At 47.5% G+C, this 24,498-nt stretch overlaps 1 protein-coding gene across 1 annotated transcript in view; it reads right to left on the reverse strand.

The window, feature by feature from the left end:
* Positions 1-1,030: 1,030 nt before the first annotated feature.
* ltc4s (leukotriene C4 synthase) overlaps positions 1,031-24,498 on the reverse strand; it is a 44,358-nt gene continuing 20,890 nt past the window's right edge. Inside the window, exons 3-6 of the mRNA XM_080201205.1 lie at positions 8,844-8,943; positions 6,459-6,529; positions 4,895-4,976; positions 1,031-3,347 (exon numbers count right to left, since the gene is read on the reverse strand). Coding sequence (XP_080057331.1) covers positions 3,209-3,347; positions 4,895-4,976; positions 6,459-6,529; positions 8,844-8,943 — 392 coding nt within the window. The 3' untranslated portion in view covers positions 1,031-3,208. The remainder of the gene's footprint in view (positions 3,348-4,894; positions 4,977-6,458; positions 6,530-8,843; positions 8,944-24,498) is intronic.

Consider the following 24,498-nt stretch of genomic DNA (forward strand, 5'->3'; position numbering starts at 1 on the left):
ACATCAGCTGACATCCCATGAGGAACTGGATTCCAGCTTCCCCAATCTCAAGGCTCACAGTATATTCATAACTTTCGCTTGTTGGATGCCCGAAACTCAGCCAGGGGTGGCACGGTGGCTATGACTGCTGCCTTGCAGCGCCAGGGACCTGGTTTCGATTTCCGGCTTGCGTCACCATGCGGAGTCTGTATGGTGTCTGTGTGCGTTTCCTCTGGGTGTTCCAGTTTCCTCCCATGGTCTGAAAGATGTGCTGATTAGGTGCATTGGCCACACTAAATTCTCCCTCAGTGTACCCAAACATACACCGGATTGTGGCAACTAGAGGATTTTCAGTCTTAATGTCAGCTTACTCGTGACTAATAAATAAACTTTAGAGCAGAATACCATTTGCTGACTTGTGCTGTCGGCTCAGTTAATAGTATTTTTACCTCTAAATTAGCAAATTACAGGTTCAATCCTGAGTCAGGGGCACAAAATCTAGGCAGTAGTGAGGGAGTGCTACTCTGCCACAGGTTCCATCTTTGCCCAACTGAGACCCTGTCTGCCTTTACGAGTGCACACAAAGGATCCCATGGCCACTATTTTGAAGCAGAGATTTCTCCCTGCCTTCCTGGGCCAATTTTCCAACCAACATCACTCAGAAATATTGACCTCTTCATCTTCACCTGTTTGTGGGGGCTTGCTATATGCAAATTGACTGCCCCCATTCACAGAATCGCAGAATCCCACAGTGCAGAATGAGGCCATTCAAGCCCATCGAGTCTACACTGACAACAATCTCACCCAGGCCCTATCCCTGTAACCCCACATATTTACCCCACTAATCCCTCTGACCTATGCATCGTATTTTAACAGCAGAGAACAGATCAAAAGTACATCATTGGCTGTGAAGCACATTTGGAAGTTCTGAGAGCATCGATGCAAGTTATTTCTTTCTACCAGTGAGATTTAAACACTTGCCTCTTTGTTTACTGGAATAGTGATAACCCTGAGTTCACGGACTCAGCGTGTCACGTGAAAATGAATGGGCTTTGTGCAAGATATTCAACTTTATTTATAGTTTTAGGCAACCCACGTGAAAAAGCAAGACTAATTACATGTGCAGGTATTTATACATTACAATGAACGGTATCACACTTCTGTGAGTCAGAGTTATCACTCAGCAAGACTCTTCATGGACGGAATAAGTTACAACTGGGATCAGAAGCTAGCAACAAAGGTTTCGACAAACCCACAGAAACAGTCTGAACTCAGATATCGGAAGTACAGTTTCAAAATTGGCAGATGACACCAAACTGGGGGCAGGGGGATGTAAGGATGGCATTAACGCAGAGGCAAAATACAAAGAAACAAATATCAGATGCTGCATTTTAGTAGGAAGAATAAGAAGGTCCACATATTGTTCAGCCAATTACAGTCTCCATGGGATACAGAAACGGAGGGAAGTGGGTTAGAGACGCACACATCCCTAAAAGAGACAACACAGGTTAATAAGTAAAGGCAGCACTTGAATCCCTGGAACTGAAAAGCAGAGAAGTTACGCTCAACAAAAAACAGAAAATGCTGGAAAATCTCAGCAGGTCCGACAGCATCTGTGGAGAGAGAATAGAGCTCTGACAAAAGGGCTGTCCAGACTTGAAACGTTGACTCTATTCTCTCTCCACAGATGCTGTCAGACCTGCTGAGATTTTCCAGCAATTTCTGTTTTAGTTTCAGATTCCAGTGTCCGCAGCGTTTTGCCTTTATCTCAAGTTATGCCCAACTCATACAGAGTTGGTTAGACCACATTTAGTCTCCATTGTATTAGATGGGTAGGGGGGGTGTTGGAGAATGCGCAAAACAACATTTACTAAGGTGACACTAAAAGTAAGAGGGTCACAACAATCAGGAAAGATCAGGCAGGCTGAGGCCCTTTCCTCTACCCCCTATAAGCTTTCAGCTCATCCAAAGATCTGCTACTTGTTCCTGATTTACACCAAGTCCCAATCATACATCACTCCTTGTGCTCACTGACCCACACTGGTCTAGCTGCACTTCAGCCTCAAGTTGTTCATTCTTGTTATCAACCTTTCCCACAACCTCAAGTTCTCCTTAGCTCTGTAACTTCCTCCAGCTCTATAAATATCCAAGATATCTGCACTCCTCCAACGCTGACCTCTTGTGCAGCCTTGCCCCATAACTTTAGAATTTCAGCTGCAAACCACTCCACCCTCCACCAATCTACCCCCTCAACTTTAGTTTAGTTCTTAAAAGCTACCTCTTATCAAGCCTCTGATGGCTTGTTCTCATATTTCTTTATGTGACTTGATGTTAAGTTTTGTTTCTTGAAATATTTTACAATATTAAAGCTTCTAAATATCTGCATGTTAATGTGTAGACAGAGAAGGCTGAGGGTGACCTGGTAGAGGTCTTTAATGATTATCATAGGGTTGATAAGGTACCTGTAGAGAAGAGCATAGAAGAATCCTAGAATCCCTACAGTATAGAAGGAGGCCCATCGAACCTGCACTGAGAACAATCCCACCCAGGCCCTATCCCCATAACCCGACTAATCCCCCGACACTAAGAGGTAATGCAGCATGGCCAATCAACCTAACTCACACATCTTTGAACTGTGGGAGGAAACCAGAGCACCCGGAGAAAACCCATGTAGATACAGGAAAAATGAGCAGACTCTACACAGACAGTGACCCAAGGCCAGAATCGAACCCAGGTCCCTGGCACTGTGAGGCAGCAGTGCCAACCACTGTGCCACACTTACATTTCGACTTGCGGGAGTATTCAAAACTGTCCACCATGGGGAGCAGTTGAGATGTATGTACAGGGGCATTCGAGGAGAAGTTAGATAAACACATGAAATAGGATCCATGGATCAGATGAGGTGAAGTGAGGTAGGGGAGACTGTTCTGAACAGTTTGTCTGTTTTGCTGCAGATACTTAGCAATTAAAGCTTCTGATTTCAGATGGACAGTTCCGAGGGAATTGTATCTGACTCATGAAAACACACTTTGAAATTGGGGTCAATGCCCAAAGGCATCCATTAAAACACCACATTAATACTTGGAGAAACTGGCCTCAGCAGTTCAATCAAAAGGAAAATTGGATTTTTAAAAAATGAGACATATATATTTATGTTTGGTAATCGCTTTAAATAATCTTCTGATTGGCAACACCTTAAGACGGAAGCATGCCACCAGGCAGAAACTGTTCACAGTTCAACATAGCTTCTCGTGGCAGTAATTGGATTATAACCGAGATACTGAGAGCACAACTGGTTCAGGACTCCGAGGGAAGCTAAACCAATCAGAATCCAGAGCATAGTGGCACCAAAGTACATCGGGCGCAACCTGAGAGGAAAAGACAAATTTGTCATCAGTCAAGCAAACAGAAAACAGGAAGTGCCTGAAATATAACAGGAAAACAAAATATAAATGATGTTGGCTTTTCACTATGAACTGCCTAGGCTCTAGGCCATTTGGCCCATTATGCCTGTTCTAGCTCTTTGAAAGAGCTACCCAATTAATCCAACAGTCCATGCTTTTCCCCTCCATAGCAAGAAAAATTTTACTTTTTCAAGTATTTATTCAAATTCCTTTCCAGAAGTTGAATTAACTCTGCTCCACATTGTAGACCATAACAACTCTTGTGTAAAAATTCTCATCTCCCCATTGGATCATTTGCCCTTACTCAAAAGGAGCAAATGCAACCCACTAATCGCAGCTGACACTGCCATTACCTCGGGAAGAATATTAGTGAACCTCAACTTTTCTTGTTACTCATGCTTGGGGCGTGGGCTTAGCTGACAGGGCCTGCATTTAGTGTCCATCCCCAATTTTTATTTTATTCATCCATGGGATGTGGGCTTTGCCGGCAGCACAGTGAAGGAACAGCAACTCGGAAAGGTGAGTGACTTGGAGGGGAACCACCAGATGGTGATGTTCCTATGCTGCTCTTGTCCAGCTCCCTCTCAAAATTAGTCTGGAATCAGCTTCCATCAACTCTTCAGGTAGAATGTTCCAGGTCCAAAAGGTCCTGAGTGAAAATGTGTCTCATCTCCCCTCCAGATCTTTTGTCAATGATTTAAAATCTTTGAACCCACGGTCACTGACCCCCTCGCTAGACAGAGTAGGTTTTTTTCTGTAAAAAGTGGGCGGTGCGGTAGCACAGTGGTTAGCACTGCTGCTTCACAGCTCCAGGGTCCTGGGTTCGATTCCCGGCTTGGGTCACTGTCTGTGTGGAGTTTGCACATTCTCCTCATGTCTGTGCGGGTTTCCTCCGGGTACTCTGGTTTCCTCCCACAGTCCAAAGATGTGCGGGTTAGGTCAATTGGCCATGCTAAGAAATTGCCCCTTTGTGTCCAGAGATGTGTAGGTTAGAGGGATTAGTGGGTATAATATGTAGGGATATGGGGGTAGGACCTGGGTGGGATTGTGTTTAGTGCAGACTCGATGGGCCGAAGGGCCTCTTTCTGCACTGTAGGGTTCTATGATAATGATCTTCTAAGTCTGTACTGGATCACCTTGGAACCATTTTTGTTCCAATGATAACAGTTTGAATTTTTCCAACTTCTCCCCACTCTCCCAGTCATTCCCAGATCCCACTCTCCCAGATATTCCCAGATCCCACTCTCCCAGTCATTCCCAGATCCCACTCTCCCAGATATTCCCAGATCCCACTCTCCCAGTCATTCCCAGACTCCACTCTCCCAGTCATTCCCAGACCCCATTCTCCCCATTGCTCCCAGTCCCCCAGTGATTTATAAAATTCTGGCACAGTACTGAATGACAGGGCACGTGACAGGTGGTTTGTTTTCCTATTGACTTATGGAACCATTGCCATGAGAAGCCCAAGCATGATGCAAGTTGCTGCCTTAGTGAGAAAAGCTTAGTCTTACCTTTTTAGTGCAGATTCAGAATACCCTTTGAAATACTTGTACCTGCTGTACAAGTACAGGATTCCAATGCACACTGCCAGGGCTGTATGGAAAGAAACCAAAAGGGTTAGTGTTCACAAGGACCCCAACGAAACACTGTCACATTTAGAAGAATGGGGTCTTGGAATGACTGGAAGGATGAGGTCTGGGAATGACTGGGAGAGTGGGATCTGGGAATGACTGGAAGAATGTCTGGGAAAGACTGGGAGAGTGGTGTCTGGGAATGACTGGAAGAATGAGGTCTGGGAATGACTGGAAGAATGAGGTCTGGGAATGACTGGGAGAGTGGGATCTGGGAATGACTGGGAGAGTGGGATCTGGGAATGACTGGGAGAGTGGGATCTGGGAATGACTGGGAGAGTGGGATCTGGGAATGACTGGAAGAATGAAGTCTGGGAATGACTGGGAGAGTGGGGAGAAGTTGGAAAAATTCAAACTGTTATCATTGGAGCAAAAATGGTTCCAAGCTGATCCAGTAGAGACTTAGAAGATCATAAGAAAGCTTTTTACAGAAAAAAAACCTATTCCCTCCAGCGAGGGGGTCAGTGACCATGGGTTCAAATATTTTAAATCATTGACAAAAGATCTGGAGGGGAGATGAGACACATTTTCACTCAAGATCTTTTGGATCTGGAACATTCTACCTGAAGAGGTGACGGAAGCTGATTCCAAATGCTTGGACCTACTTTCAATCCACCATAACCTAAACTATGGGAGGGAAATGACACAATCCCACACTAATTTCAAGGTTTAAAGTTTAGGTTTAAAATACTAATCACCTGCCACCGTACAACCAATGGAATATTCATCAGGATGTTTCAGAGACAGAGACAAGGGTCATCCAGACTCGAAACATTGGCTCGATTCTCTCTCCCAACAGGTGCTGTCAGACCTGCTGAGATTTTCCAGCATTTTCTGTTTTTGTTTCAGATTCCAGTATCCGTAGTACTTTGCTTTTATCTTGGGATAGAGGCAAACTGAGAAACAGATCAGCCATAATCTAACTGTGATGTGGAGGTGCCGGCGTTTGGATTGGGGTGGGACAGTAAGAAGTCTCACAACACCAGGTTAAAGTCTAACAGGTTTATTTGGAATCATGGGCTTTCAGACTACTGCTCCTTCATCACTGACTCAGCTAATGAAGGTGCAGCGCTCCGAAAGCTCGTGATTCCAAATAAACCTATTGGACTTTAATCCGGGGCTGTGAGACTTCTTACCATGATCTAACTGAATGGCAGAAGGGACTGAATGGTCCCTGCCTGTTCCTCCGTCGCTATATAAATGCTGTTGATGTTTGTTGTAACCCCTTCAAATGATGTCTTCAAAATTACTCTTTAGCACTAGGTTCTACACTGCAATGTTACTTAAATTGTTTAATTTTAATAACTATTAATATTAATTATTATAAACTATTAATTGCATTCTTTATATCAAGTAGGCCAGACACAGATGGCAGTGAATTTAATAAAGAGAGCGGAGACAAGGGAAAATTAAACCAGAGAGGACAATGATTTAGTTCTCTTACCCTGACTGAAGAACACACCAGCAATCCACAGCATACTCACGAACAATGGGTAATACTCCGAGGAATTAAGACTTTCAGAGAAAATGAGAAGGAGAACACGTTTATTGGTTTGCAAGCTGTGGGATTCAGCTGTTGTGTTGTCATCATACTGACTTCCAACTCTTTCCCTTCACAATCTCCTCAGACTGTCCAGTGAGTGTGTGGGGTGAGGTAGCAAATGTCAAAGGGATTATTTGACTGAAAGAGAGAGGGGGAAGGTGAGAGAGCGTGAGAAGGAGAGAGGAAAGAAGAAAGACGGACAGAAAGAGAGGGACCAAGAAAGAGGGAAAGTGAGAGAGAGAGCAAGAAAGAGAGAGAGAGAGAGGGAGGGAGACAAGAGATATGGAGAGATGGAGAATGAGGGAGGGGGGAAACGAGAGGGGGAATGAGAGAGAAGGGGAATGAGAGAGAAGGGGAATGAAAGAGAGGGGGAATGAGAGAGAGGAGGAATGAAAGAGAGGGGGAAAGAGAGAGAGGGGGAATGAAAAAGGAATTAGAGAGAAGGGGAATGAGAGAGAGGGGAATGAAAGAGAAGGGGAATGATAGAGGGGGGAATGAGAGAGAGGGAGAATGAGAGAGAGGGGGAATGAGATAGAGGGGAATGAGAGAGAGGGGGTTTGAGAGAGGGGGGAATGAGAGAGAAGGGGAATGAAAAAGGAATTAGAGAGAAGGGGAATGAGAGAGAGGGGAGTGAAAGAGAAGGCGAATGATAGGGGGGGAATGAGAGAGGGGGAATGAGAGAGAGGGGGAATGAGAGAGGGGGAATGAGAGAGAGGGGAATGAGAGAGAGGGGAATGAGAGAGGGGGGGAATGAGAGAGAGGGGAATGAAAGAGAAGGGGAATGATAGAGGGGGGAATGAGAGAGAGGGAGAATGAGAGAGAGGGGGAATGAGATAGAGGGGAATGAGAGAGAGGGGGTTTGAGAGAGGGGGGAATGAGAGAGAAGGGGAATGAAAAAGGAATTAGAGAGAAGGGGAATGAGAGAGAGGGGAGTGAAAGAGAAGGCGAATGATAGGGGGGGAATGAGAGAGGGGGAATGAGAGAGAGGGGGAATGAGAGAGGGGGGAATGAGAGAGAGGGGAATGAGAGAGAGGGGAATGAGAGAGGGGGGAATGAGAGAGAGGGGAATGAGAGAGAGGGGAATGAGAGAGAGGGGAATGAGAGAGAGGGGGAATGAGAGAGAGGGAGAGAGAGAGGTGGAATGAGAGAGAGGGGGAGTGGGAGAGAGGGGAATTGAGAGAGAGGGGAATTGAGAGAGGGGGGGAATGAGAGAGAAGGAGAATGAGAGAGAGGGGGAGTGGGAGAGAGGGGGAATGAGAGAGACGGGGGAGTGAGAGAGAGAACAAGGGAGGAAATGAGGGATGGGATGAGGGAGACGGGACGGGACAAGGGAGGAGGGATGGAATGAGGGAGAGGGGATGGAATGAGGGAGGGGGGACCGGGACGAGGGAGGGGTGAGGGAACAACAGAAATGACAAGGGGACGGACAGACAGATTTAAATTTAAATAATGCAGAAAATGTTGTGCTGGGTTTAGATAAATGATAACTGTGTGACAATGTACTGGGAACTGTACAGCAGTTCAAACCATAGTTGGAAAATAAGCTAGGAATATGGTGGAGACCATTCAGCCCCTTGAGTCAGACTGTGGCTAACCTTGTACATGCCTTGGTTCCACAATGCTTAATACCCTTAGCTAATAAAACTCTATCCGCCTTCGAGGGGAATCATCTGGCCCTTCCCACAGGCGAGATCTTCCAGACCTGGTGGAAGGTGACCCCCCCCCACCATCCCCCCCCAGCATCCCCCATCCCCTTCTCCTCATCCCCCTCCCCTCCCCGTCCCCTTCCTTCTCCCACTCCCCTTTCCCCCCTTTCCTCCCCCTTTCCCTCACCCCCTCCCCTCACCCCCCCCCCCCTCCCCCCCCCCACTGCAGCAATGGGACAGGTGAAGCAAAACACTGTAGGCTTTGGTGGAACCAGAAGATCCCAGTGGCAGCCAATGACGAGCTGCTTTTGCTGTGGGGATACTTGCTGGGGTAGGGGGAGGGAAATACCAGACTTTGAATCGTAACCTTCAATTGCACCCCCCCCAACCCCCATCCTCAACAGCCTTTTGAGAAGAGGGTTCTGATTTGCACGAGCCCTTGTGTGAAAAGGTTACCACCCAAAACTGCAGCAGTCCGAGAACTAGGGTGGCACAGTGGCACCATGATTAGCACCGCTGCCTCATAGTGCCAGGGATCCAGGTTCACCCTGCCCACTGCACCGTCACCCTCACACCTTGGCGCTGGCACCAGGTTCCCTAATGATAGGTCTGAATGAGAACGGAGATGTGGCTCCCTTACTGTGCTCTGTACACTCTCTCAAAGTCTTCATTACCACTGACTGCGGGGGGCGAAACGTGGAATTTTCTTCTTGCATAGATCACTTGAAGCGTAAAATAAGCTGCATTGGAGAGAAGGAGAGGCCATTAGCATATAAGCACATCGCAGAGGATGAAAATACTTTAGGGGCGAGACATTTAAACCTTTCATTCTCCAGACATGTATCTAATTCAACTCTTTCCTTTCAATTTGACAAGCTGCCCCAGTGGAGCAGTTGAGAGTGTAACTGAGCCATGCAATCCAGGTAGAATTCTACCAAACATTTCACAACCGTAGGTCACTCCTCTTACAAGCAAAGAAGTGTTGCTGAACAGTCGTTCAATATTACAACAACATGCCCACAGCCAACTCCCTTTGACAAAGTGAACGGCCAGATAATCTGAAATTCAGTGTTGACTAAGGGATGACGATAGACCAGAACATGGTGCAGAACCTTCCAGATCTTCTTTGAATAGTCACCATGGGATCTGAAAAGGCTTTGGTTTAATGTCTCATATAAAGGATGGCACCTCTGATGGCACAGGACTCCTTCAGTGCTGCCCAGAAGTATCGCAATGTCTCGATTTTGTGCTCAGGTCTCTAGAATAGGCTCAAACCCAACACTTTAAAGTTAAAGTTAAGTTTATTTATTAGTCACAAGTAGGCTTACATTCACACTGCAATGAAAAGCGGCATTTGCTACCAAATAAACCTGTTAGATTTTAACCTGGTGTTGTGAGACTTATTACTCTATTTACCCCAGTCCAATGCTGGCATCTCCACATCAACTCTTTGGAATTAACCAGGAGTGTGGGGAGCCTATTCCTTTCTCCATGGCAACGCTTCAGCCAATCCGGATCAACTTGCCAACTAATAAGCACCTTTTTCTCGTGTAGTATAAATTGTTGCAATTGTTTGAAATTTGCATTTGTCCTGATGAGTGCGAGATGAAAAGTTTCAGCAACGCGTCTCTTTTTTCAGCAATATTCAAGTTCTGTATTACCGAGCAAAACTGTTTAACAATTTCCATCCTAATTGTCTCCGGTGGGAATCTCCAGCCCAATTCTTCCAGGTGACCACCTCTGATTGCTCTAAGCCCTTCCACTTCCCAATACACCGGCAGTGCAGCGCAAGAATGTCTGTTGCTACCTTCACCAATATTAATATATTCCTAAAGGCCAGCACACTCAGTCCCAGTCGCCTCATGAATAATTAACACACTGTAGAATAGGAAATAATCGAGACGATGCCTCAGGCTGTAAAAGGGTGGAGTTCGTGCAAACAATCTCACAAATCACTCAGTGGCTCCCATCAGTCATACAATGGTGAATTCCCAGATCCAATTTACTCATCAACTCATTGCGAACTTGACTGATTTTCTTCAACTGGTTCTTACTTTAACTATTCAGCCTGTGGCTCCCCGTTACTTCTTGCAACCTTGCCCCAGCAATGTTTTTAGCAATAGGGAGATATCTGAATTACTTGGTGTCCGTCATAGGTGCAATGCAATGCCCCATGGTCCTTGGCATTGACAGCTCGGATGATAAGCCTGCCTGGATGTCAAGCAACAATGAAAAGGCTAGAGAATGAAGAGGAGCATTGCAGAAAGCCAATGAGAGGAAGTGGGTCCGTGATGAGGGTACAATGGGCTGAGAGTGGTTGAGGGGGAAGTAAAGTGTGAGAGAGGGAGTGGGGAGGAAGAGGAGAGAGAGCATAAAAAGATGGGAGGTAGACAGAAAACCCAAAACTGAAAGAGATAGGACGGGCTAAAAGTCATTTCTGGATTCCACTTGCAGGTCATTCATTCCATTTCAGTCACCTCATCTCACACAGAGTTTGCAATGGAACAGAAGTATTTGTTAAATTTTACTCAAAGCAGAGGGAGCAGAATGAGGGACTGACAGGGATGAGTTGGACATGGGGGGCAGTCCAGGTTGGCAGTTGGGGAATGACAGACTGACTGATGGTTGAGCCAGGAACCACGGACCCACAGACCTCACCCAGGAAGGGAACAGAGATGTTCTATTGGCCCTGCCTCTCTGTCTGGCCTCCTTGGACCCAGCGTGGGAACTCTGACCCACCCCAACCTCATCCTGGCACCTCACTGTCAACCCCACTCTGCGGCACTCGCTGCAGGCAATTCTCACCACCCAGAGTGAAGTCGCCACATTGCTGCTGGGATCAGCTGGGAGGGCAATATCAGGAGATAGAAGAATAACCGCTCTTACCCGTGCCCCCAGTGTCCCAACCCTGAGAGCTATTAAAGTTTAGTAGTGTCACAAGTCAGCTTATGTTAACACTGCAATGAAGTTACTTGTCACCGCACCTGTTTGGGTGCACTGAGGGAGAATTTTACCCTGGTCGATCCACCTAGCCAGCACATCTTTGGAGTGTGGGAGGAAAACAGAGCACCCGGAGGAAACCCGAGCAGACATGGGGAGAACATGCAAACTCCACACAAACAGTGACCCAAGACGGGAACCAAACCTGGGTTCCTGGCACTGTGAGGCTGCAGTGCTAACCACTGTGCCATCGTGCCACCCCTATTGAGCTATTTCTCAAACAATAATGCTTTTTGCGACACCTTATCTGTGGCACTGTTCAAAACTGCTCACATGCTATGGGTAACCAACACAAGTGTGGGAGTAACTGGATAATACCTTCAAGGAGCTAGTATAGGCACATGGGGCGGAATAGCTTTGATCTCTACTGCATAATTCGATGATTTTAAGGGATTCACTTAACTACTATCTGCCTTATGTCTCTACCTTTAGTAATATGTTGGCATAATTTTATCCTTCTTCATTTTCTTTCTACTTGGAAAATGTATTAACCAAACCCACTTTCCCTTTGCACTGCCAGGGGTAACATCTCTCAGATTGGCTATCAATCCAAAGCCCCACATTGTGTGGCCATAAAAGATGCCATTTCGAAGAGAAGAAGGGAGATCTCCCCAATGTCCCAGCCAATATTTATCCCTCGATCATCACTGAACAACAAGTGATCTTTCCAGTAGTGAGTTCCTGATCGCAGCAGCTCGGGTGGCACGGTAGCACAGTGGTTAGCACCGCTGCTTCACAGCTCCAGGGACTCAGGTTCAATTCCTGGTTCGAGTCGCCATCTGTGTGGCGTTTGCACATTCCCCTCGTGTCTGCGTGGGTTTCCTCCGGGTGCCCCGATTTCCTCCCACAGTCCAAAGATGTGTGGGTTAGGTTGACTGGCCATGCTAAAATTGCCCCTCAGTGTCCTGAGATGTGTAGGTTGGAGGGATTGATGGGTAAAATATGTAGGGATATGATGGTAGGGCCTGGGTGGGATTGTGGTCAGTGCAGACTTGATGGGCTGAATGGCCTCTTTCTGCACTGTAGGGTTCTATGATTATGAAGAAATTGGCAGCCATCTTTCTTAAACTGCAACAATGACCACATTTGAAATTGGCTGGAAAGCGCTTTGAGGTATCCTGGGATTGTCAAAACCCATGTGCAAATTTGAGCTTTTCTTCATTTGAGTTTCTTCCACCTGCACCTTGTGTCCCTCCCTGGAATTTAAAATCTACTGATGACCATGAAACCATTGTCAATTGTTGGAAAACCCCATCTGGAACACTAATGTCCTTTAGGGAATGAAATCTGCTGTTCTTGTCTGATCTGGCCTACATGTGACTCCATAGAATCTCTACAGTGCAGGAGGAAGCCATTCGGCCCATTGAGTCTGCACTGACCAAAATCCCACCCAGGCCCTATCCCCATAACCCCGTACATTTACCCTAGCTGGTCCCCCTCAACACCAATGGCCAATTTAGCATGGCCAATCCACCCAACTTTGGACTATGGGGGGAAATCAAAGCACCCGGAAGAAATCCATGCAGAGAATGTGCAAACTCCGCACAGACAGTGACCCAAGCCGGGAATCAAACCTGGGTCCTTGGTGCTATGAGGTAATAGTGCTAACCACTGTGTCATTGTGACTCTAGAACCACAGCATCATGGTTGACTCTTAACTGCCCTCTGAAATGGCCCAGCAACCCATTCACCACCACCTTCTCAAAGGCCACTAGGGAGAGGCAAGCATAAGAACATAAGAAATAGGAGCAGGAGTAGGCCATCTAGCCCTTCGAGCCTGCCCCGCCATTCAATAAGATCATGGCTGATCTGTCGTGGCTCAGTTCCACTTTCCCACCCTCTCCCCATAACCCTTAATCCCCTCTCTTATCAAGAACCCATCAACCCGCTTCTTAAAAATATTTAGCGAGGCAGCCTCCACCACTTCAATGGGCAGAGAATTCCAGAGATTCACCACCCTTTGAGTGAAGAAGTTCCTCCTCAACTCCGTTCTAAACCGCCTCCCCCTTATCTTGAGGCTGTGCCCCCTAGTCCTACTGTCTTTTTTGAGCGGGAAGAGTCTCTCCACCTCTATCCTATCCATCCCATTCATCATCTTATACGTCTCAATGAGATCTCCCCTCATTCTTCTAAACTCTAACGAGTACAAGCCTAGTTTATTCAGCCTCTCCTCATAGCTCAATCCCCTCAACTCCGGTATCAGCCTAGTAAACCTCCTCTGCACTCCCTCCAGGGCCAAAATATCCTTGCGCAGGTGCGGCCTCACAAATGAATTAAAAAAACCTGCATCTCTCTCCATTCACTTCATACAGTTCTCATTTTTTGGTTACACAACTATCAAGGTTCCCTTTCTTGGGCCTCATGGATGGGAAATTGCACAATTCCTCCAGTCTTTTCACTCTTCCGTTTGGAGCTACCATATCGCAGTAAAAAAAATTCACAAGTAATGCTGTTGTAGTGTTGTGTTACTGGCCAGTGACAATGATATTGTTACTGGGAAGTCTCACAACACCAGGTTAAAGCCCAACCAGTTTATTTGACAGTGATCCCACAAGCTTTCGGAAACGGTGTTCCTTCGCCAGGTGTGTGGAAGGTTCTGATCAGAGAAGGGTATAGAAAGTCACAGTTCACAGAAATCCCACTTTACTATCAAATAAACTGGTTGGACTTAAACCTGGTGTTTTGAGACTTCTTATTGCGTTTACCCCAGTCCAACACTGGCATCTCCACATCGCTGTTACTGAGCCCAGGGTTCAGTTAGTCAGCATCCTTCTACATTGAGACACTCTTCAAAATCTACCTTTTTGACCAAGTTTCTGCTGATCCGTCCTATCTCTCTGTCCTTGGTTTCTGTTTGATTCCACTCCTTTAAAGCACTTTGGAATCTGCTGCTACACTAAAGGCGTTCATGCAAGTTACTGCAAAGCAATGTACCTGACAGATCTGGACCGTACACTGCTATGTAATATGTAGCGAGACCTTTCACAGTACAAGTTATGAGGGAGCACGGTGGCACACACTGCTGCCTCACAGTGCGATTCCCAGCTTGGATCACTATGCAGAGTCAGCACGTTCTCCCCATGTCTGCCTGGGTTTCCTCCAGGTGCTCCGGTTTCCTCCACACTCCCAAAGATGTGCTGGTTAGGTGCTTTGGCCATACTAAATTCTCCCTCAGTGAATCCAAACAGGCGCCGCTCCTGTCCGGGTACGCTGAGGGAGAATTTAGCCCGGAGTGTGGCGACGAGGGGGGTTTTCACAGAAACTTCATTTCAGTGTTAATGTGAGCCTACTTGTGACACTAATAAATAAATTTTGAAGTTGTTATTTAAAGAGGTTTCCCCACCTGCGTGTTCGATAATGCTGTGCCTCTAACCACATGTTTCTCCAGCTGCTCCCAATCTTATCAGTTAATACTTCTCTAATTTAACTTTCTTTCTCCTCTCTGGGTTCCAAAAATCTCTCTGACATACTTCACCACCACCCTGCCCCCACCTGTACCCTCCCTCCCACCCGCTCCCCCAATCCCCGCACCCTGCCTCCCCATGCCACCGCTTCCTGCACCCTCCCTCCCCACACCCCACCCCCGCACCCTCCCTCCCTCACCCCCACACCCTCCCTGCACCCCGCCCCCTGCACCCTCCCTCCCTCACCCCCGCTCTCTCCCTCCCTGCACCCCGCCCCCTGCACCCTCCCTCCCTCACCCCCACACCCTCCCTGCACCCTGCCCCCTGCACCCTCCCTCCCCACGCCCCCACACCCTCCCTGCACCCTGCCCCCTGCACCCTCCCTCACCCCCGCTCTCTCCCTCCCTGCACCCTGCACCCTCCCTCCCTCACACCCACTCTCTCCCTCCCTGCACCCCGCCCCCTGCACCCTCCCTCCCCACGCCCCCACTCTCTCCCTCCCTGCACCCCGCCCCCTGCACCCTCCCTCCCCACGCCCCCGCTCTCTCCCTCCCTGCACCCCGCCCCCTGCACCCTCCCTCCCCACGCCCCCGCTCTCTCCCTCCCTGCACCCCGCCCCCTGCACCCTCCCTCCCCACGCCCCCGCTCTCTCCCTCCCTGCACCCCGCCCCCTGCACCCTCCCTCCCCACGCCCCCACTCTCTCCCTCCCTGCACCCCGCCCCCTGCACCCTCCCTCCCCACGCCCCCACTCTCTCCCTCCCTGCACCCCGCCCCCTGCACCCTCCCTCCCCACGCCCCCGCTCTCTCCCTCCCTGCACCCCGCCCCCTGCACCCTCCCTCCCCACGCCCCCACTCTCTCCCTCCCTGCACCCCGCCCCCTGCACCCTCCCTCCCCACGCCCCCGCTCTCTCCCTCCCTGCATCCCAGCAGAAATCAAGAACTCATTGCGCCACCACCACCCACTCTAACCCAAAAGAACAAGAGGAGGCCATTCAGCCCTTTGTGCCTGTTCTGCACTTCAACGCCATAGTTCTGCTTTGTCAGTGATCTCTCCATAACCGCACCCACTAAAAATATAACAATCTCCATTCTGAAAACTCTTATTGACCCCAAGAGTCCACAACCTTGTTGGGCAGAATGTTCCGGAGTTCCACTGCTCTGTGTGAAAAAGTCTTTCCTGACATCACCTCAAATTGGCCTTGCTCTACTTTTAAAGGTTACACTTTCCCATTCTGATTTCCTCCCAGAAATAGTTCCTCTTGATCTATCTTCCTTGAACCATCTTAAACCCTTTGATTACATTGTCCCATTACTCCTCTATACCGGAGGGAACACTAGGCTGCTCTATTCAACCTGCCCTCAAAATTTAAGCCATAAGACCATAAGACATAGGGGCAGAATTAGGCCACTCGGCCCATCGAGTCTGCTCCACCATTCAATCAGGGCTGATATTTTTCTCATCCCCATTCTCCTGCCTTTTCCCTTGATCCCCTTATTAATCAAGAACCGATCTATCTCGGTCTTAAAGACACTCAATGATCTGGCCTCCACAGCCTTCTATGGCAAAGAGTTTCAGATTCACCACCCTCTGGCTGAAGAAATTCCTTCTCATCTCTGTTTTAAAGGATCGTCACTTTAGCCTGAGGTTGTGCCCTCTGGTTCTAGTTTTTCCTACCAGTGGAAACATCCTCTCCACTCTATCCAGGTCTCACAGTATCCTGTAAGTTTCAAGCCCCCATACCTTTCTTGTGAAACTGAGCTGCACTCTTTCCACAGTCAGTATCTCGTTCCCGAGCTGTGGAGTTTCAAACTGAAAGACTAGTTTATTCCCCACAATCTCAAACTTCCTCAATTTTAAGCATTCACATTAGAATCATAGAATCTACAGTGAGGAAGGAGGCCATTTGGCCCATCAAGCCTGCACCAACAACAATCCCATCCAGGTCCTATCCCAATAACATCACATATTTACCCTTCTAGTCCCCCGGACACCAAGGGGGCAATTTAGCATGGCCAATCAACCTAACCCGCACATCTTCTGACTGTGGGAGGAAACCGGAGACCCAGAGGGAACCCACACAGACACAGGGAGAATGTGCAGACTCCACACACACGGTGACCCGAGGCCGGAATTGAACCTGGGACCCTGGCACTGGGAGGCAGCAATGTTAACCACTGTGCCACCTGCTGAGCTGAAAATGTTGCATCTCGCCCGCCACGGGTTGGAAATTGCAGCGGGCGAGGCTGGAAATTCATCCGACCGCGTAAAGGTCCATCGAGCTCAGGCGGAAATTTCCAGCCTTGGAGCACATGTGGCTGGAAAATCCTGTTCCTGGCATCACACACAGTCACCATTCCCTAAATTACAATTAAGAAACTTGCTGATCCTTTTACTAGCAATGATTTTAAGGCAGGGATTTTCCAGCCCCCTGGTGGTGCAGAAGATACGACAGCCCGGTCAAAGATCCACTGACCTTTGGTGGGACTGGACAATCCCGGTGGAGGGTGGGCGGGACTGGAAAATCCCGGTCTTTGTTTTGAACCGGGAAATCTTAATTAACGAAAAGAAAGATTTGCCTTGCACCTTTTGTAACCTCAGAATGTTCCAATGGAGTGTTGCAATGTAATTGGTCAATTAAGAGCATAGCAAAGTGCCACACTAAAGCAATAATGATCAGGTCATCGGTTTCAGTGTCAGTTGAGGGGAATTACTGACCCAGGAAACCGGGGAAAATCCCCCCACCCACCCACATTCTTCTTCAAAACAGATCTTCACAATCCACCCGGCAAGGCAGATAGGGCTTCTGCTCCCAGTGGTACCTCAGTCCTGCGCTGAAGTTGGGTGTTTTGTACTCAAGTCTATAGTTTGGGCTTCAACCCAAACTTTCCCATCCCAGAGGCGCTAATGTTTACCCACTGAACCACAGCTGACATGAAGAAGTTATGATGTGGAGGCACAATGCAACAACATCTGAAACTGAAAGCACTATCATTGACACTGCAATTCCATTAATAGTCTCATTCTGAAAGAAGGAATGTCTATTTCTGAGCACATTCTTAAGCGATGTCTCAGTGAATCAGCACATTAATTATCGTTTAAGTGCGGCCAATTATTATTACTTAATATGTGCTTCGTGATCCTTTCAAAATCTTGCGTGTAACCAAAAGGAAGTGAGATGAACAAGTTGTTGCGGTGATTCAGGAAGGAATGCTGCCCAAGACACCAGGAATTTCCCTCCTATTTGCACCATTAGTCCTGTGATATCTTTCACAATGAACCGACAAGCAGCATCTCAGATTAATGTTTTATCCCAGAACACAGCCTTAACTACCAGCGTAGCATTGTTGTGCCATTGTAAATGGTGCACTCGAGTCTATGGAACAGCCACGTCGCAGCCGAAGGTTTGTGCTCCAAAACTAGTCATGTTTCTTGCCAGGCTGTTTCAGTACAGCTACAACACAAACACCTACCCTACAAATGTGGGAAATTACCGAGATATATCCCGTCCATTAAAAAAAACAGAACAAGTCCAATGCAGACAATTTCTGTCCTGTCTATCTACTCTCAATCATCAGATGGAAGGTGTCATTGACAGAATCATCAGCCAGGTTCACCAGGCTGAAACAGGAGATGAGAGGGTTAACTTATGAAGAGAGATTGAATAGACTGGGTCTGTTCTCGTTGGAGTTTAGAAGGCTGAGGGGGGATCTTGTAGAGACTTACAAGATAATGAAGGGGATGGATAGGGTAGAGGTAGAGAGATTCTTCCCGCTTAGAAAGGATAGCAGGATTAGAGGGCACAGCCTCAAAATAAGTGGGGGGGGTGCAGTTTAGAACGGAGTTGAGGAGGAACTTCTTCACTCAAAAGGTGGTGAATCTCTGGAATTCTCTGCCCGTTGAAGTGGTGGAGGCTACCTCGTTGAATATATTTAAGTCGCGGGTAGATAGGTTTCTGATAGACAGGGGAATTAAAGGTTATGGGGAGAAAGCGGGAAAGTGGAACTGATCCACGGCAGGGACTCCTGCTCTTATTTCTTATGTTCTTACCAACACTTTACTCAGCAGTAACCCTCACACTGATGCTCAGTGTGGGTTACATCAGGGCCACTTGTCTACAGACCTCATTACGGCCTTTGTCCAAACATGGACAAAAAAGCTGAATGCCAGATGTGAGGAGAGAATGACTGCCCTTGACACCAAGGCAGCATTTGACTGAGTGTGGCATCCAGGAGCCCGAACCTGGAGTCAATGGCAATCAGGGGATAAACTCCTCACTGTTTGGAGTCATACCTGGCACAAAGAAAGATGGTCGTGGTGGTTGGAGGTCAATCATCTCAGCTCCAGAACACTACTGCAGGAGTTCTGCAGGGGAGTATCTGAGGCCCAACCATCTTCAGCTGCTTCATCAATGGCCACATATCCATTATGGAGATGTTTGCTGTGATTGCACAGGGTACAGAACCATTCCCCCGTTAATGAGGCAGTCCATGCAGGCATGCAACAAGACCCTGGACAACATTCTGGCTTGGGCAGATGGGTCAAGTAACTGCGGTGCCGCACAAGTGCTGAGCAATGACCTGTCCTTGGCAGTGCCACTGTCAAATCCCCTATAATCGACATCCTGGGACTTAGCAGTGACCAGAGCCTTAACTGGACATCCATGTCATACTGTGCTACCGTGCCGAGAAGGGCAATGTGCACAAAGGAACATCACCCGCTGCAAGTTTCCTATCATACAGACTTGGAAATATATTCATAGCCCCGTCACTGTCACAGAATCCAAATCCTGGAACTCTTCCTAACAGCACTGTGGGTATACCTACACCATATGGACTGTAGCGGTTCAAGGTGACCACCACCTTCCCAGGGGCAATTATGGAGAGTCGATAATGGCTTTGCCAGAAGTGCTCAAAAAGGTAAATATTTTGGTTTCAAAGCTTATTGGTTGGTTCAGTTTAGAAACTCATCCACAGATTTTCTTGAGGAAAAAAATGACAAAACAATATCCTAGCCGGAGTCCGGTGTGGCTAGGTAGGGGTGGCACGGTGGTTAGCACTGCTGGCTCACTGCGCTAGGGACCCGGGTTCGATTCCTGACTTGGATCACTGACTGTGTGGAGTTTGCACGTTCTCCCCGTGTCTGTGTGGGTTTCCTCCAGGTGCTCCGGTTTCCTCCCAAAGATGTACGGGTTAGGTTGACTGGCCGTGCTAAATTGCCCCTACTGTCAGGGGGATTAGCAGGGTAAATATGCGGGGTTATGGGAATAGGGCTGAGGTGGGATTGTGGTCGGTGCACGCCCAATGAGCCAATGGTCTCCTTCTGCCTGTAGGGATTCTATGATTCAATGAAGTGTGGGTCATGACCTGCTCTCTCCCGAATTGTCTTGAATAGGGCCAATATGACTTCAGAGAACAGCCTCCATTGCTCTTCCAGGAACATCGCCGGGGTGACTCAGTGCAGTTCCTGACTCAGCCTTTGGACTGAGGTCAGTTAGCACTCTCTGTAATTCCAAGTTCAGTTTTCTTCTTGCCAAATCTCTGGCTGCCTTTCTCTCCCATGTAAGTAAAGCTTCCTCCACCACTTGGATACAAAGCCTGGGTCCACGGCTGAATGTTCACCTCAATTGTTAGAGCGCAGCTCGATCATCCTGTTGTGTTACAGCAGGGAACCCAGCTGACCCCTTCCCCACACTCCCCAAGTGTGAGATCATTCAAAGTCAGCTTGAAGCAAAGTTTAAATCCAAGCTTTGGCATTTGTCTCTGAATCAGGGGGTTGTGTTGCTCAAGACCCCACCCCAGACAGAACTAAGCACAAGATCCATTCCGACCCCTCCACTGAGGGGATGCTGCACTGTCAGAGGTCTGTCTTTAGGATGAAAACATTAAACCAAGGCCAAAAGAGAAAATGCTGGAAAATCGCTACAGGTCTGACAACATCTCTCTTCCACCTTCTTCCATCGGGAAAAAGTTACAGAAGCCTGAGGTCACGTACAAACGGACTCTTCCCTGCTGCTGTCAGACTTTTGAATGGATCTACCTTGCACTAAGTTGATCTTTCTCTGCACCCGAGCTATGATGAGTGACATAGACCAGCTAGATAGTCAATATCTTTTCCCAAAGGTAGGGGAGTCTGAAACTGGAGGGTATAAGTTTAAGGTGAGAGGGGAGAGATTCAAAAGTGTCAGAGGGGCAATTTTTTCACACAGAGGGTGATGAGTGTCTGGAACAAGCTGCCCGAGGTAGTGAAAGAAGCGGGTACAATTGTATATTTTAAAAAACATTTAGACAGTTGCATGGGTAAGATGGGTATCGAGGGATATGGGCCAAATGTAGGCAACTGGGATTAGCTTAAGGGTTTAAAAAAAGAGTGGCATGGACAAGTTGAGCTGGAGAGCCTATTTCCATGCTGTAAACCTCTATGACCACATTCTGCACTCTCATTTCCTTCTCTATGAATGGTATTCTTTGTCTGTACAGTGCGCAAGAAACAATTCTTTTCACTATATGTTAATAAACATGTGACAATAATAAATCAAATCAAATCATCTGTAAGAAGACAAAAAGGCTGAGATTTTGAGTCCAGATGACCCTTTGTCAAGACTGCCAGACCTGCTGAGACTTTCCAACATTTGCTCTTTTGGTTTCAGATTCCAGCATCGCAGTAATTTGCTTTTATCCAGCATTAAACCGAGGCATTGTCTGCCTGTTCGGGAGGATGTGAAAGATAACATTCAAGAAAAGCAGGGGAGTTCTCACTGACCAAACCCTCAACCAACACGCCGAAATTAAAATGAATGACTGATTTATCTTGCTGCTGTGTGCAAATAGCCATTTACCAATAAAACACCACTCGTTACGAATGACAGCGTTCTAGAGTTCCCAGTTTATTCCCCCAGTGCCGAGGAAATCTCGAGTTTGTCTCCTCTCTCTCTCCCTCAATGGGCTACACGTGACTGTATCGACATTTAAGAGAGTTCAGAGATGTTAACAGCAGCATTGTTCGATTCAGCAGTTTAGGGTGGCTATTTCCTGCTGTATCACATCACACCACTCTACATTTTATTAAACTGGAAGGAAATATGCAACTTAAATTTGAACATTCATACTGTCACACATAAGTCATGTTGTGGTTACGATACTGGACTAATAGTCTAAAAAAAAACCCGATTAAAAGCGTTCCTCAAGTCTGAGGGGAAACAAGCTGGTGTGATTGTCACCTCCCATGGCCTTAGAAGTTCCAAAGTGTTTTACAACCTCTTGTGAACTTTAGTCAGTGCTGGCGTGGCACAGTGGTTAGCATTGCTGCCTCAAGGCGCCAGGGAGCCGGGTTCAATTCCAACCTTGAGTGACCCTCTGGATGGAATCACCACATTCTCCCCATGTCTGCGTGGGTTTCCTCCAGGCACTGTAGTTTCCTCCCTTCACCCAAACATGTGCGGCTTAGGTTGATTGGCCATGCTAAATTGCTCCTTAGCGTCCAAAGATAGGCAGGCGTAATGACTTCAGTCAGGCCACTGAGGTTGGCCTATTGGAGTACGAACTCTCTGATTAAGGATCCAATTGATGGATTTATCTTGCTGCTCTGTGTGGGACTCAGCTGTGTGCAAATAGCCATTTGCCAACAAAACACCACTCGCTACAAATGACAGCATTCTAGAGATCCTAGTTTATTCTCCCAGTGCCGAGAGTCTTTGCCTTGTGCTTAACGGGGAGTGGTGTCAGTTCCTCTGACACCCACGAAGGTAGACTGCTGACTGATGACACTCTGTGTACTGCTGTTAAAGTTTATAAATAAAGGGATCTTGGTGAAGGGACTTTTGCCTCCAAAGACTTATTACAGCAGGTTAGGTGGATTGGTCATGGTAAATGTATAGGGTTAGAGGGATAGTTGGGGGGGAGAGGGCTTGGGTTAGATGCTAGTTTGGAAAGTCAACGCAGACTCAGTGGGCCAAATGGCTTCCTTCTGCTCTGTCGGGATTCTATAGTTTTTAAAGTATAGGAAAAGAGGAGCCATGCAGAGCAATGTGACACCCACCAATATTCTGGTTTCTGCGCTGTTGTTCTGAGGGATAAATATTGACCAGGACACTGGGGAGAACCCTTCAGTTTCAAACTGAAAATACCTCCATGGGATATTTACATCCATTTGTGAGCAGACAGTGCATTCGTTTAATGTCTCATTAAAAAGTCACCAACACTGACTCGGGCAGGCAGTGTGGCACAGTGGTAACATCACTGGATGCCCAGACTAATGCTCTGGGAACACGGGTTCAAATCCCACCACAGCAGCCAGTGGAATTTGAATTCCAATAATAATCTGGCATTTCAAAGCTTTCCTCAATGATGGTGAACATGACAACGATCGGTGATTGTTGTAAAAACCCAGCCGATTCACAAATGCCCCTGCAGGGAAGGACGTGGTGCCATCCTTGCCTCTGGCATGGTGTGGCAGTCCACTCAGTTCAAGGTCAATTAGGTTAGAAATTCTGAGGTGGTGTCCCCGGAGTGGGACTTGAACCTCCCAACACAGAAGCAAAAGAGGGAGCGTACTGAGCCACGGCTGACACATTACAAAGCCAACTGGTTTACTGATGTTCCTTGAGGGAAGGAAACCTGGTCTCAGCCTGTATGTGACTCCTGGCCCACAAGAAAGCATCTGAAAAGGCCAAGTGTATCAAAAAACACAAAGATAGCGACGGACCACCAAGGGGACCAGGCATGTGCAGTAAATGCCACCAACATCACACCCCCCTTCTCCTACTCCATCCTGGGAATTAATAAAAGATTACATCTCGTAAGTAAGTTATTGCATTATTAAACTAGCCCAAAAGAGTGATTTATTTAGGGAACCTCATACCTGGATATTCCCAAGATAGTAAACAAGCAATGGAGATGGAGCAACAAATAATTTCATGGAAATCCTACACTGCAGGAGGCCATTTGGCCCATCAAGTCTGCACTGACTCTCTGACAGAGCATCATACCCAAGCCCTAGCCCCATATTTACCCCACTAATCCCCCTAACCTATACAACTTGGGACACTGAGGGGCAATTTAGCATGGCCAATCGCCAAACCCGCACACCTTTGGAGTGTGGGGGGGGAGGCTGAAACACCTGGAGGAAACCCATGCAGATGTAAGGGGGTGGGGGAACGTGCAAACTCCACACAGTCGCACAAGGTGGGATTCGAAACCAGATCCCTGGTGCCGTGAAGTAACCACAGTGCCACATTTGGGAATGGAAGAAACGCGTGACAAGAAACAGGATAAGCAGAGGCCACGAAGGGGACATGTTACATTATTTCATGTGATTGAAAATACTTGGAAGGCAGCTAAATGGACTACACAGATTCCAGGAATAAAGCCAGCAGCTGCAATTCAAACAAAGCCACTGCAGATAGAAATAGTGCAGAGGATTTAGCAGAGTCCGTGGGTACATCAATGTGAGGTTGTGTGTTGTTAAAACAGTTCATGCTTTTGTTGTAAATTTTTATTGGTGTTTAACCAAGCACAGGTTGAGGAGGATCCAACACTGGGAAGCGGTGAAAGGTTTCAACGCTTCATTCAGTGGATTATTACATGGGAAATGCACGCAAGCGGTAATTCCTACACACAAGAACATTAAAAATCTATGGCACAGAAAGAGGCCAAGAAGAGTGACCAGGCTTTACATAGAAACTAGAAGCCACAGTAGGCCAGTCGGCCCTTCGAGCCTCTTTGCCATGCATTTTGCACATGACCGATCATCAAATTCAATATCATCGGGAAAAAGATACAAAAGTCTGAGGATGCGTACCAACCGACTCAAGAACAGCTTCTTCCCTGCTGCTGTCAGACTTTTGAATGGACCTACCTCGCATTAAGTTGATCTTTCTCTACACCCTAGCTGT

This window comes from Carcharhinus amblyrhynchos, chromosome 13, assembly GCF_965287045.1.
Source record: "Carcharhinus amblyrhynchos chromosome 13, sCarAmb.v2.hapA, whole genome shotgun sequence".
NCBI classification, from domain to species: domain Eukaryota; kingdom Metazoa; phylum Chordata; class Chondrichthyes; order Carcharhiniformes; family Carcharhinidae; genus Carcharhinus; species Carcharhinus amblyrhynchos.